The following is a 14,502-nucleotide window of genomic DNA, read 5'->3' on the forward strand; positions in this document are numbered from 1 at the left end:
GATGATGCATGTGCAGGTGCCAGCAGAGCACAGTGCAAGAGCTGAGGCTCAGCTGTGAGCCACAACCCAGAGAAATGGAGCAAATCATCTCCTGGACCTCAGCAGCTCCCACTCTGCCCTTTCCATGGGCAGGCTCAGCACAGACACAGCCTTTGCCAACAGCAACATCCTTAATGCAGCTTTGTCCTGTAAATTGACCAATCATCCCCAAAGAAAATGTCAACTCCTCTGTGTAGTAGCTCAGATAAATCCTGTCTGATATCCTGCAGACACACACAGGTACCCAGGACACAGCTGGGAGATGAGTGCAAAAGGGTGAAGAATTCCTCAATTACCACCAGAGCTCACACATAATGCAAATAGGATGCATGGTTAATATATGAATTATATCACGAAAGTAAGTCTGCAATTAAAGCAGTGCAGAGCAGCTGGAGCAGCCAGAAGAAGGTGATTCCCAAAGAGCAGCCCCAGGGAGGCAGAGGCCAGGTGGGCAGGCAGTGCCACAGGTACCTGGGGGCAGGGAAGCTCTGGAAGACTCAGAAAAGCTCTGGAGGGCACAGGGAAGCTCTGGAGGGCACAGGGAAGCTCTGGATGGTACAGGAAAGCTCTGGAGGGCACAGGAAAGCTCTGGAGGGCACAGGGAAGCTCTGGAAGGCTCAGGAAAGCTCTGGAGGGCACAGGGAAGCTCTGGAAGGCTCAGGAAAGCTCTGGAGGGCACAGGGAAGCTCTGGAAGACTCAGGAAAGCTCTGGAGGGCACAGGAAAGCTCTGGAGGGCACAGGGAAGCTCTGGAAGACTCAGGAAAGCTCTGGAGGGCACAGGGAAGCTCTGGAGGGCACAGGAAAGCTCTGGAGGGCACAGGGAAGCTCTGGAGGGCACAGGAAAGCTCTGGAGGGCACAGGAAAGCTCTGGATGGTACAGGAAAGCTCTGGATGGTACAGGGAAGCTCTGGGTGGCACAGGGAAGCTCTGGAGGGCACAGGAAAGCTCCATGGCACAGCAGAGCTGCTGCTCCCAGCCCTCCAAACCCTCACAGGGACTGCCCAGGTCCCTTCTGTCCCTCCTTAGTGCCTTGGAGGTTTATTTGCCTCTTTCTCTTTATTTAGGTCCTTCTGTGAGCTCTCACAGACATGGGAGATGTAATTCTGAAACCCAGCCTGCTGAATAACTTCTTGTGCCTTCCCTTTTAACACAGCTTTGCATTATTTATTGCCCCATTCTTATCTCTTACTTTTTTTTGCTTCAGGTCCCATTAACTCAGTGTCAAATATTCCATAAACTTGCAAATTCAAGCAGCAGCAGGATCAGCCCATGATTTCAAAGTGATGTGCCCAGTAATGTGCACAAATGATGGAGTGTCAGGAGCAAAACGTTGCAGGTTTCCCTTCCACATTAACTGTTTGCACCTGAGTGCTGGCTCCAGGCACTGCCAGGGCTTTTGCTATTTTCAGCCAAATCCAAATGGTTCAGGATGGCTACAACATTTCCTGCTTTCCTGGAAGCCACAGGAGCTCACTTCCAGCACGAAGAAAGCCAGCAGCACTCACCATTTACAACAATTCTCATTGCATAATGGTCAATTAACATCCCTCTAATTTGGCTCTCAGGAGACAGCAGGCACCACTGCTCCTATCCCAGGGACTGCAAAGCTTTCCCTCCTCACATCAGGAACAGCTGAAAGTAAGGAATGCTTATAGAACCATTCTTGAATTGGAAGAGTTTTTCTGTTAAAATCTTCTTCAAAGCCAGCCAAGGGGATTCACCTTCCAGAAACACAACTTAACAGGATGCACTAATCCCACAGTCCACAAAGTAAGTAAATAAGATGCATTCTCTTCTTTGCAAAATCATGAAATGGTGAATTCTAGTATGGTTTTTTAATCTTGAGTGGAATAAAACTCTGAGGGAATCTTTTTCTGGGAGTCATTTTCCATGGCATACATGAATATGTAACAGCAGAGCCCTAATGCAGGAAAATAGGCTGAAATGAAAATTTCCAGCATTTAAATATGGGTAGTGTTCCCTCTCTTCCCACTCTTACTTAACTTCCCTGAGACTTCATCCTAACACTTGGCTTAATTTTATCATTAATTTCTCTGACTGAGCAATATCTTGCCTCTAAAAATACTTTACATTAACACTGCCTGCTAGAAATTACAGAAAATGTGTCATCTGAAACTCCAGCTCATTCTCCTGGTGGGCTCCTGGTGTCTGACACAAGCTCCTGCTGCAGATATGACTGAAGGGGAGTCTGGCACAGGCAGAGCATCTCCTGCAGGGTTTGCAGCTCCAAACCCGGAGCCTCAAGGGGCTGGGGCAGCTCAGAAACCTTCCCAAGGCTGACACCTAGGCCGGGCTCCCTGAACTGCAGAGGCAGCTGCAGAGAGCAGAACCTGAGCCAACTGCCCAGGAGGCACCGGGTGAGCACGCAGACAGGCCTGGCACACCAAAGGAACCCAAAGGTCTGTGCTGCTCTTACCTGGGGAGTTGAAAACAGCAGCCCTGTTTCCTTGTGCTTTACTATTGCTGCATTCCCGGGAATGTTCCTGGCCAGCACTGGGATTTCTAAATCCATTGCCTGCAGGAATATAGAAAAAGGAAAGAGTTTCTAAGGATTTGTGGATTTTCTGGAGCTAACAATGACAATTTTAAAAAGAAAAGCACAAACAAACAACAACCCAAACATCTTTCCCACCTCTCCAGATTTTCAGGTGAAAAATGCCCTTCCCCAGAGAGCCCTGCCAAGAACAGAGCCCTTTACAGAGCCCAGCTGCAGCTCTGAGCTGTGCAAGCCCTGGCCCTCAGCTCTGCTGCTCTGGGTCTGAGCCTTCAGTCACTATTGATGAATTGGGCACTCTGGAGATGCACTGGCTGTAGAAGCAGAAATGTTCATTTTGTGCAATTATCACAGCATCAAATGGGGAAGAAATTCCCTCCCCCAAATCTTCAATGTGTTTCACACTGATTCCCTGTCACTCCAGTCAATGCAGTTTTAATTGCTGTCATTACAGTCCTGCATGAGGAGAAATTTTGCTTCAGTCCACACAGCAAGGAAACAAAACTCCAAGGAGAAAACCATGATTTTTTTATAGTTTGGACAAAACTGAAGAGACAAACACCCAGGCTGATAAGGTACAGGAAGGGACTGCTAGGACTTAGCAACATATTTTAATAATTTAAAATCCCCAAGAAAAGCACTGTTTGAATCACCACTGCAGGTGTATTGGTCTGACCATAGCATTTCCATAGCCCTGGCACAAACATCTGCTTTGCAGCAGTTAGTGCTAAAAATAACAGCCCTTAATGATAAAACCTGTTCTACACTTGGTATCAGAAACTACCAGAATTTCTGGGGTCACTCACACACGTTAATGAAGCCACAGAGATGGTGACTGATTGAAGCTGAGCACCAAGTTTCTATTTCATTTTCTGTCATTTCCAAACTCTAAAGGGAAAGGCATTTGCTCTGTCTCAGACTTGGAGGGCAGGAATTGCCACACAAGAAAAGCTTCAGGTCCCCAAATGCACAGGTACCAGTGAATTACAGCCACTCAAGGCAGAACAGATGGCCAAAGACTTCAGAGGCAGGGCTGCCTTTATGCCACTGGCCTTAACCAAACGGACTGGGCTGTAAATAATTACTGCAAGAAGTGGCTTCAAATTTAATTTAGATACTTAGACTATTTCCAAGCAGTAAAAAGAACCATTTGCATTGTTGAAAAGATGCATAATTTACTGCCCTAGCTTCCAGGAATAATAGCATCAAACAACATTTCAGTCCACTGGCCATCTGTTTTGTTGCATTACTTTGAGTGCAAATGTGTTTTGCTGCTCCTGCAGGAGGATGCAGGGTGTAAATTGAAGCTGTGGGGATGTTTCCCTGTAAGCACCTCCAGCCAGCACCACAGGGCTGATAGAGCAAAGGCAGGCTTTATTTAGCACTCTGTCTGTGCACTGTCCCTCATTTCCTTCCTTCTAGCCCATGCATCTTCTTGGTGGCTCTGCAATTTTACTGCTTTACAGATCCCTTCATCTCTGCTGTTTTACTTTTATCATTTGCTCTGGCTGTTATTCCAGACTTAGTGCTGCACATGCTGGCCAAGAGTGGATTGTTCTCCCAGCACAGCAGAACCTGTCCAGTTTCCTTTTCTACCATTTCAAATTGGTTTCTTTTTGGTAAAAGCATGAGAATGCAATGATTTTTCCAGCATCCTGAGAGCACAGGGAAAGGCTCCAGTGCAATGGTGCTGGACTTGTTCCTGGTGTTAGCAGGAGCAGAGGGAGCTCAGAAACCTCTCAGCAGTGGAGCCTTTCCCACCATCCCGTGCCCAGGAACGTGCACAGCTCCTGGGCTCTCAGAGGATGAGATGCATTTTTAATGCCTGCTCTAATGTTTTGTTTTCTCTTCTTCAAATGCCAAACGCAAACAGATCAGTTCCAGTCAGATCTCTGAGATCTCAGACCCAGCTGACAGAGCCATTAGTGATGGCTCCTGGCTCTCCATACCTCCAGGCAGGTGCAACTAGGTGGGATTATACATTTATCTCATTTGTCTATTATATATTTATCTCACTCTGAAATACTGTTTACAGATTCATGACCTTGTTAAGTGTTGAACTTTGAGGACAATGAGAGCTGCATTTCCAAACTCCAGCCTGTTTCCTCCAGCCTAGGACCAGAAGATTTCTATGCAGAGTTTTCTGCCTTATTATCCAACAAGCTCTCAGCAGATGGCCCTTGCTGCTGCTGGCCCTCCCAGGAAAGAACTTCAGTGTCCTGGGCTGCCACTTCTGGGAGAGAGAGTGTTCCCAGCAGGGTGTTTTATTAGCATGTCTCAGATGCCACTGAACAAACACACAACCCCCAAACCCTTTGGGATGTGCAGCAGCGTCCTGAGCCTGCACAGTTTGTACCAGACTGAGCTCACAGGCACTGCTGGGTCTCCCCAGAGCCCTTCTGGTGTGCCTGGCTGCTGCCTCTCAGCCCTGGCGCTCTGCGGAAATAAAGAAATAAAATAAATAAATCAGCTTGAGTTTTGGTCAAGTGTTCTGTGAGCAGCCCTGAGGGGAGCATGGAGCAGGTGAGGAGGAGGTAACAGAGACTGAGCTTCCCTGGGTCTGGGCTCTGCAGCTCCACCCCAGCCTGCCTGGCCTGGCACAGCCCAGCTTTGGAAATGTGAGAGCCTGGAAGTGCTGCACAGAGCTGGGCTGCTGTGCAGGAGCAGCTGCCACCCCTGAGCAGGGGCATTTGGGATGGAAATGCACCCCTGAGCAGGGGCATTTGGGATGGAAATGCACCCCTGAGCAGGGGAATTTGGGATGGAAATGCACCCCTGAGCAGGGGAATTTGGGATGGAAATGCACCCCTGAGCAGGGCATTTGGGATGGAAATGCACTTGTGCTGTCCCACCAGCACCTGCCCTGCCTCATTCCTGGGATGCTCCCTTGGTTCTTACTCGTGAGGACTCTCAGATGCTGGAAATGCAGCTCATTACAAACACAAATGGGAGGCTCATTTGTATTACATAACCACATACAAATGGTGTGATAATTTCTGTGCTCATGATGAACCAACCAAACAAATGGAATAATGAAAGGCATTTGCCCACAGAACTTCACTTCAAGTACACTTATTTTTTCCTGAGAAAGCACTTGATACTAAGCAGTGCCCTACTTTGACAGGTATGAAATAAAACTGGTTATTAATTTTCAATACTGATGGCAAAAGGATTAACTGAGCGTGTCATTCATTCATTAATCATTTCAGAATTAAATAACCAAATACAGCTCTTAGATTGCTTTCTGAAGGGATGTAAAAATAAATGAAAGTTCATTCTAGCAGCATTATAAGGAAGTGGGTGTTGAATCAAGCCTAGTGACAACCCCAGGAAATCAGAGTGATTTCTGCATCTCAGGTCTGCATTGTTAATTTAGCAGGATTGATAAAATTACCTTCTATCCTTTAAAAATAAATAGAGAAAACATAACAAACTGTCAGTTCAAGGGAAGAAAACCTTAATTGCTAATACTTGAAAAAAGAAATGCTTTAGTTTAGCCCTCAGTAGCTTTGAAATGTGTCCATGGAACACTGACAGCCATTCCCAGCGACAGGAGGTGCTGTGAAGGGAAGCTCTCAGGATAAGCCCCAGGAAGGTGCCTCACCTCCAGGATGGCAGCAGACATGCCCTCGGAGATGGAGCTGTTCACCAGGGCCAGGCAGCTCCTGAGGGCAGCGTGCAGCTCCTGCTGGGGCAGCTCCTGCAGCACGTGCACGCCGGGGGCCCTGCAAGGACACGGCCACAGAGAAACAGCCCGCAGGGACCCCGGAGTGAGGGAGGGAGGGAGCCCCTCCGGGAGTGAGGGCACTGGGCAGGGACCCAGGGAGGGAGGGAGCCCCTCTGGGAGTGAGGGCACTGGGCAGGGACCCCGGGAGTGAGGGAGCCCCTCCGGGAGTGAGGGCACTGGAACCGCCCGCAGGGACCCCGGGAGTGAGGGAGGGAGCCCCTCCGGGAGTGAGGGCACTGGGCAGGGACCCCGGAGTGAGGGAGCCCCTCTGGGAGTGAGGGCACTGGAACCGCCTGCCCAGGGCCCCTTGGGGCCTCCCATCCCTGCCTGAGCTCAAGGACAGCGCCTGGGCCTTGGGCTGCCCCTGCCCGTGGGAGGGTGCAGCTGGGGGAACTTCAGCCACCACAAACCCTCCCATGGTTCTGTCAGGAACAGATCTAAGTCAGACTCAATCACAGGTGATTTAACCTAAAACATCAACATACTGCTTATTCTAGAATGTTCAATGGCTGGAATTCCTGGTCTGAGATTGTTCCATGCCAAAGGATCCCAACAGCTTTGTCAGTCCCACAGAGCTGTGCATGGACACCCATTGGTATTTACATGTGCATGGACACCCATTGGTATTTACCTGTGCATGGACAGTTATTTGTATTTACACCCATTGGTATTTACCTGTGCATGGACAGTTATTTGTATTTACCTGTGCATGGACACCCATTGGTATTTACACCCATTGGTATTTACCCGTGCATGGACACCCATTTTTATGTACAGGGTTTAAAAAGGGGCAGCCAGCTGCCTGCCTTCAGCACAGAGCAGCTTTAACATGAACTCCTTACCTTTTAACTCTCTCCTTAACTTCACTGGTAAAAAGTGGATCAACCTGGACATGAGCACACACAGAGGTCAGTGGCACTGCAGCTCATGTTTGAAACACCCAGAGAAATAAACAAAGTTTAGCACATTTCTAATCTAAAATACTTTAAATGCTGAGCTTTAAAATCATCCCACAGATCTGCTCTTCATTTGTGTCAAAGGCCAGGTGTGACACCTCCTGTGTGAGCGAGGGGCAGGGACTGTCCCTGTGCTCACTGAGTAAAAATGGGCTCAGGAGGCTCAGGAGGCAGCCTGGCTGCAATGAGACACTCACAGGGATGCTACTCACGTGCTCTGGCAGAAAGACTTCTTGGAAATCTAATGAACACAAAATTCTAACCCCAGTAAATAACAAACACAAAATTCTAACCCCAGTAAATGATAAACACAAAATTCTAACCCCAGTAAATAATACACACAAAATTCTAACCCCTAGTAAATAAACAGTCATGGGCAAAAAACCCAAAAAGAGCTCTGAGAGGAAGCTGAATACTTTAAACAAAGTATTTGTTTAATACTTTAAACAAAACTTTAAAGATTTTTGGCCTTAACTTTTTTTTTTTTTCAAAGTTTCATAAGCTCCTATTCTTGGAATATGGAACTGCTGAAAATTAGCTGCTGTTCCAAATTTCATTATAGGAATGAACAAAAGGAAAGCTGGAAGTGGAGACAAATGGTGAAAGTTTTACATAACACAGGCTTCAATCCTGCAACGTTACCTCAGCTGCACCACCTGAGCCAATGCATAGAAAACCCAGGGAATAGAATACAATCTTATGGCAGCAAACAGATCATCTCATGGAAGTAAAGCAGAAAATAGAGTGGGGGCCTTTGTTCTTTCTCTTCTTAATTAATATACTCTTACTGTACGGGCTTTTATATTCACAATAAAAATTACATGCTTCATAGATGGTGGCACTGATTTTCTTAAGATTTTTGTGGTTTGAGAAGCAATGTGAATAAGAAGAGTACAGCTAAATACCAATAAAGCTGAGATGCATTTTTTCCTTTAGAAATATTTTAGTTCCATGAGAGAAATATGCTCGAAAATGTTTTAAGGAGGTTCAGCCCTTGATCCAGCCTGTGCACTGCCACTGGGTTATTTCTGGTCTGTAAAGACATGAGCTTGTGAAAAAGTGAAGCAGATTTAGAAAGATGACTGAAATGTTTATAAAATCCTCACTGGAGGCAGCAAGTGCATCTTTTGACTCTGGAGCACAGCTTCATTACACCTGCTCTAGATTTGCCTTCCACACCAGCTCACTTCCACATCATTTTGTGTATTAGTGTGGAAAAAAGCCCAGATAAAATAAAAATGTAAAAACAGCTTTGAACAATAAAATCCTATGTCCTCAAATTTGCAAAGAATAAAACTGGATGAGAAAATAGAGAAATTGTTCTTATTTGCCTATTGAGTGCCTATTTGTTTTTTATAAAGCAAATTGCCTGCAAGTTTTCAGGCTCACGTGGAGATGAATCAGAGATGAGACTGATACAGAGGGAACACCCAGATGAGCCAGGGAAGCTTTTAGTCCCCTTCAAGCAGCAGAGAGTTTGTTTCACATGGCACAGCTGCCTCCTCAGACCTTCCCCCTGCTTGAACCAGGGCTTCAGGCTGCCTTTTCCAGCCCTGTGCTGCAGGATCCCTGATTTCCTTCTCAAAAGCCCTGCAATTACTTGTGTAACTTCAGCACAAAGTTCCACAGGTGGCACACAGAGGCAGAAGAATCAGGACAGGGGAGAACTTTAGGATTATTCTGAGATGGGAATGTATAAACACCTCAGTTTATGCCAGGCTCTGAGGTTCTGAATGGCAAAGGAGCTGGGCTGGGTTTGTGAGCTCCAGCCCTGCCCTTGCTGCTGGTGCCACACAGAGGCTGAGCCTCATTTTAATTGTGTTAATTGTGTCTGAGCCAGCAACGGCAGCAAAGCCCAGCTGGAATGGAACAAGGACCCAGTGCTGCATGTGAGCAGAAGGGAGAACAGGGATAACAGCACTGAAACACCTTCACAGCACCAAAATCCTCATTAGCCATGCCTGGGGGAAAACATCTCCTAGATGGCAGCTGCTGCCTTTCAAAACATTTGATAGGCTCATTTCTAAGCTGTTCCTGCAGAAATGGCCATTGCTAGTATTTGATTTGCAAAAGTACACATTTTAGCAGGTTGTGAGTGTCTAAAACCCCACAGGGGTAACACCAGCAGCCAAGAGTCCAACCCAAATATTTTGCTGGTTTTTCTGTTCAGAACTCCTCCCTGGGATGGAGTGAAGCAGTGAGGAACAGGCTGGGCTGCCTCAGCTCCTGGAACAGCCTGGGAGCTGCTGCCCCTGCAGTGCAGGAGCCCCTTCATGGCAGTCCTGGACTGTGGGACTCTGGCCCTTCATGGGCAGTTCTGAATTGTGGGACTCTGGCCCTTCATGGGCAGTGCTGAATTGTGGGACTCTGGCCCTTCATGGGCAGTCCTGGACTGTGGGACTCTGGCCCCTTCATGGGCAGTTCTGAATTGTGGGACTCTGGCCCTTCATGGGCAGTCCTGCATTGTGGGACTCTGGCCCCTTCATGGGCAGTCCTGGACTGTGGGACTCTGGCCCTTCATGGGCAGTCCTGCATTGTGGGACTCTGGCCCCTTCATGGGCAGTCCTGGACTGTGGGACTCTGGCCCTTCATGGGCAGTCCTGAATTGTGGGACTCTGGCCCCTTCATGGGCAGTCCTGGACTGTGGGACTCTGGCCCTTCATGGGCAGTTCTGAATTGTGGGACTCTGGCCCTTCATGGGCAGTCCTGAACTGTGGAATTCTGGCCCTTCATGGGCAGTTCTGAATTGTGGGACTCTGGCCCCTTCATGGGCAGTCCTGAATTGTGGGACTCTGGCCCTTCATGGGCAGTCCTGGACTGTGGAATTCTGGCCCTTCATGGGCAGTTCTGAATTGTGGGACTCTGGCCCTTCATGGGCAGTCCTGGACTGTGGCATTCTGGCCCTTCATGGGCAGTCCTGGACTGTGGGACTCTGGCCCCTTCATGGGCAGTCCTGGACTGTGGAATTCTGGCCCCTTCATGGGCAGTCCTGGACTGTGGGACTCTGGCCACTGGAGCCGCTGCCAAGCTCAGACCTGGTGGGAACAGCCTTGACAAGGTTTGGGCTCAGAGCTTCTCATCTCTAACAGAAATCCTCTGAGCCAGGTTCAGTTTGGAGGAGAGCTGAGGCATCTCAGATGAGTTAAATGGAAATATATAGAAATAAAAATTACAGCAGCAACTTACTGCAGGTCCAATAATGCCCAGATGGACACTGGGATCCTTTCTGTGCCACTCTGAAACAGAAGAGAAGCAACTGTTTTATTAATAAAAATTATTACTTTTTTAATCAGTATAAATAGCTCCATGGTTAAAGAAGAATTAGACAAATATTGTATTGCTACTTAAAAGACTGAATCTGCACCGGATTCACACTCAGCCCTCACATTACTCCTCAGAATTCAAATATTAGCATATCTGAAAGTTAGTATTTAGCCTTTCTGCTTCATGCAATCTCTTCTGACTCAGGGGTTATTTAACTAACTCAGATATTAATTCTGAATCACTCAGGAGAACAATGCTCTGTATAATGCAGTGGTTCTGGCCACGAAGCCAAAATTGCTTGAATATTTTCCTGTGTCAAGGAACATGTGGAAGTAACTGCAGCCATTACAATCATTACTCAGGAATATGCACAAGAGACATCTGCTGCTTTTTATACCCAGAATAGACCAGGGCACCTCACTGCAAACTGCATTTGTTCCTCAGCATCACAAGGCTCCAAGGGTTATAAAAGTCACTTGAATAGTGCAGGCTGAATTTCCAGCTCAGAATGCCTGAACCTCTTACAGACACAAACAGAGCCTGACAAAATATTCCCTTTTGTGCTACCAGGGAACTTCAGCCTAGTCTGAGCACTGAGCCACAACAATGGGTGGTAAAATTTGTTTGCAGCTTCAGTGGCATTAATTAGCACACATGCAAATCAATGTAGCAGCCACGGGACAGCAAGATAAAAAAGTTATTTTGAAGTAGACGATCTTTTCTTTTGTCTTCCATCAATATTGCATGTAACAGCAAAACAGTTTTCTCAGCAAGCAAAATCATCAAATATTGCTTTGATTTGAATGCTCTGTTATTCCCAGCAGGATGGAAAAGACATGGCACAGAAATAATGTGTTGGACAGATCAATGGTTACATAAGAATTTCTTTTTTCAAATGTAAATATATGAAGATGTTTCCTGCAATGAACAAAACAGCCCATGCCAAACTTATCAACATCAGAAGAATGTTCTGAGTGACAAACAGGAATGTTCAAATATCCAGAACTTACCTGAGAAAGCTTCCACCAAGTACAGAGGGTCCTTGACTCTGCGCAGCCCACACACCAAGAGGAACAGATGGACAGGGCCTGAGTCTGCAGGAATGCCTGGGACAAATGATTGTAGAAATCAGCCACTGGGGCAGGGGGCAGAGCTGAACACTCCAAACTGTTCCATCAGTGAGCACAAACAATGGTAAAAGCAGTAAAGAGTGGATCATGAACAATTATCATTGTTCCCCCTGCTTCCTGCTCTGCATCAGTCCTACACTGAGGATGTACATCACCTTCTAGGGCACAGGGGTTTATTTCCAGAGACAGGCAATGGGCAGGACTTGGAGAAAGCTCTGCTGCTGTTCTTGGACCCCAGAACCAGCTCTGGGCCCTGAGCTGAACAGCTCCTGGTGGTTCTCAACGGTTTTAGCCCTTAGGCTGAAGAATTTTTCCTGATCCCCAATCTAATCCTGCCCAGCACAACCTGAGCCCATCTGCTCCTGAGCCCATCATCTCCATCTGCTCCTGAGCCCATCACCTCCATCTGCTCCTGAGCCCATCATCTCCATCTCCTGAGCCCATCATCTCCATCTGCTCCTGAGCCCATCATCTCCATCATCTCCTGAGCCCATCACCTCCATCTCCTGAGCCCATCACCTCCATCTGCTCCTGAGCCCATCACCTCCATCATCTCCTGAGCCCATCACCTCCATCTGCTCCTGAGCCCATCACCTCCATCTCCTCCTGAGCCCATCATCTCCATCTCCTCCTGAGCCCATCACCTCCATCTCCTGAGCCCATCACCTCCATCTGCTCCTGAGCCCATCACCTCCATCATCTCCTGAGCCCATCACCTCCATCTGCTCCTGAGCCCATCACCTCCATCATCTCCTAAGCCCATCACCTCCATCTGCTCCTGAGCCCATCACCTCCATCTCCTGAGCCCATCACCTCCATCTCCTGAGCCCATCACCTCCATCATCTCCTGAGCCCATCACCTCCATCTCCTGAGCCCATCACCTCCATCTGCTCCTGAGCCCATCATCTCCATCATCTCCTGAGCCCATCATCTCCATCATCTCCTGAGCCCATCATCTCCATCATCTCCTGAGCCCATCACCTCCATCTGCTCCTGAGCCCATCATCTCCATCATCTCCTGAGCCCATCACCTCCATCTGCTCCTGAGCCCATCACCTCCATCTCCTCCTGAGCCCATCATCTCCATCTCCTGAGCCCATCACCTCCATCATCTCCTGAGCCCATCACCTCCATCTGCTCCTGAGCCCATCACCTCCATCTCCTGAGCCCATCACCTCCATCTCCTGAGCCCATCACCTCCATCATCTCCTGAGCCCATCACCTCCATCATCTCCTGAGCCCATCACCTCCATCTGCTCCTGAGCCCATCACCTCCATCTCCTCCTGAGCCCATCACCCCCATCTGCTCCCCTGTTTCTCATTATTTCTAACAGATCAGACAACAAAAAGCTCTGCATTTTCAGTTTACTTTGGGAACTCAGTCTATTGCTGCTGTCATACAGTTTTTACTACACTCAAACTTTTACTGTTCAGTTTTTCTTATGTGGGTCTCTCTTTCCAGCACAGCTCCAGGAAAATCTAATGCCTCTGTAAAACCCTGCCTGTGCCATGACAGGTTATGTAAACTTCTCAAGCTCAGAGAACAGCCCTGCCACCAAGCAGAAATTACAGGAGAGTTGAAAAATCAAACTACAAAAGCATATAAATAAAACACTTTGCATGTTTTATTTGCTGCTGCAATAAGCATGTGATGACCCTGAGGTTCCACACCACTGTGGGAGCAGCTTTAAGCCCTGGCTGTTGGCTAAACAAAGATTTCTCAGTCTGTTAGTGCAGGCTTTGTTGGTTATCTGCATCCTCTCATCACATGATGTTTACAGGGTCTGTATCTCAGCCCCACTGAAAATCAAAAGCAGTTTTCATCCTGCAGTGATGACTTCAGGCCTGGCTGACCAGAGCTGCTCTGCCCCAGCCTAGAGATCAGTCTCAGGTTTCTCCTTTGCTTAAACTGCCTTGTCATTTTCTGTCAGTCTCCAGCACAAGGCTGAACTTCCCCTGACTCTCCCAAGTCTATAGATAGGGCTTCTGAAATTGCTAAACCCAAACAGACTGTGCTGCATGGAGATCCCTGCAATGCAAGGTCAGAGGGAGCAGTCTGATCATCTGCTCTGGTCTCCAGGCTGACACAGGCAGCAGAACCTCCTGAAGCAGGCTGAGCTCCCCCAGAGGCTGCAGGTGCTGAGCTCCTGAGGCTGCAGCCTCACTGGGTTCAGCTTTTTGCTTTGGCTGCTGCTGCTCACAGTCTCTCAGCCACACAAACAAACTGTGAAGCTGACTGTTAACCACAATGCAAATTTACTCTAAAAGCCTTTTTTTTTTGTAGGTTTATCCAGTGAATGCTGACTAGCCAGTCCCTGGAGATTCTGCAGCCAGGAGACAGCAATAACCCCACACCATCACCTCTGCAGCTCCCAGAGACTATGAAAAACACCAATTCTGTGATATTTGTACTGAGATTGTACTGCACCCATCATAATAATAACAACAACAGCAAAACCCCTTCACAGCACTGCTTCCATTTGTGTCAGGCAATTGCAATTTACATTGGCACCCAAACTCTCAAATGGAGTGCACACAAAGCTGGGATTCCTCAGAGTTCCGTTTGGCACCATTCAAATCTGGGGGCTGCACTTCTCCCACCATAAAGTGCATTTGGTGCATTCTGCCACTCACTTAAAGCCACCACTAAATTCCTTTTGAAGCCATTACATTGATGTAAAGAGGCTGTTTGGGTATTGCTGTCATATTTAAAGTGAGCAAATGTTTCCTCTGACTGACAGAAACATCAGCACAAAGAATATTCACAGGAAGCCTGTTCTGTGCAGGGCAGCCTGGAAGCATTCTGAAGAGCCTGTTCCATTAGAGAGAGCAGCCTGGCACCCTGAACAGCCAGGGAGTTTCACAGAGA

At 47.8% G+C, this 14,502-nt stretch overlaps 1 protein-coding gene across 2 annotated transcripts in view; it reads right to left on the reverse strand.

Moving 5' to 3' along the window:
• Positions 1-14,502, reverse strand: part of GLT1D1 (glycosyltransferase 1 domain containing 1) — a 40,087-nt gene that overhangs the window by 3,399 nt on the left and 22,186 nt on the right. For both annotated transcript variants that reach the window (XM_077187986.1, XM_054645921.2), the window contains 5 exons: positions 11,513-11,608; positions 10,425-10,474; positions 7,125-7,168; positions 6,160-6,280; positions 2,478-2,576 (listed from right to left, as the gene is read on the reverse strand). In XM_077187986.1, coding sequence (XP_077044101.1) covers positions 2,478-2,576; positions 6,160-6,280; positions 7,125-7,168; positions 10,425-10,474; positions 11,513-11,608 — 410 coding nt within the window. The remainder of the gene's footprint in view (positions 1-2,477; positions 2,577-6,159; positions 6,281-7,124; positions 7,169-10,424; positions 10,475-11,512; positions 11,609-14,502) is intronic.

This window comes from Agelaius phoeniceus, chromosome 18 (assembly GCF_051311805.1).
Source record: "Agelaius phoeniceus isolate bAgePho1 chromosome 18, bAgePho1.hap1, whole genome shotgun sequence".
In the NCBI taxonomy this organism is placed as follows: Eukaryota; Metazoa; Chordata; class Aves; order Passeriformes; family Icteridae; genus Agelaius; species Agelaius phoeniceus.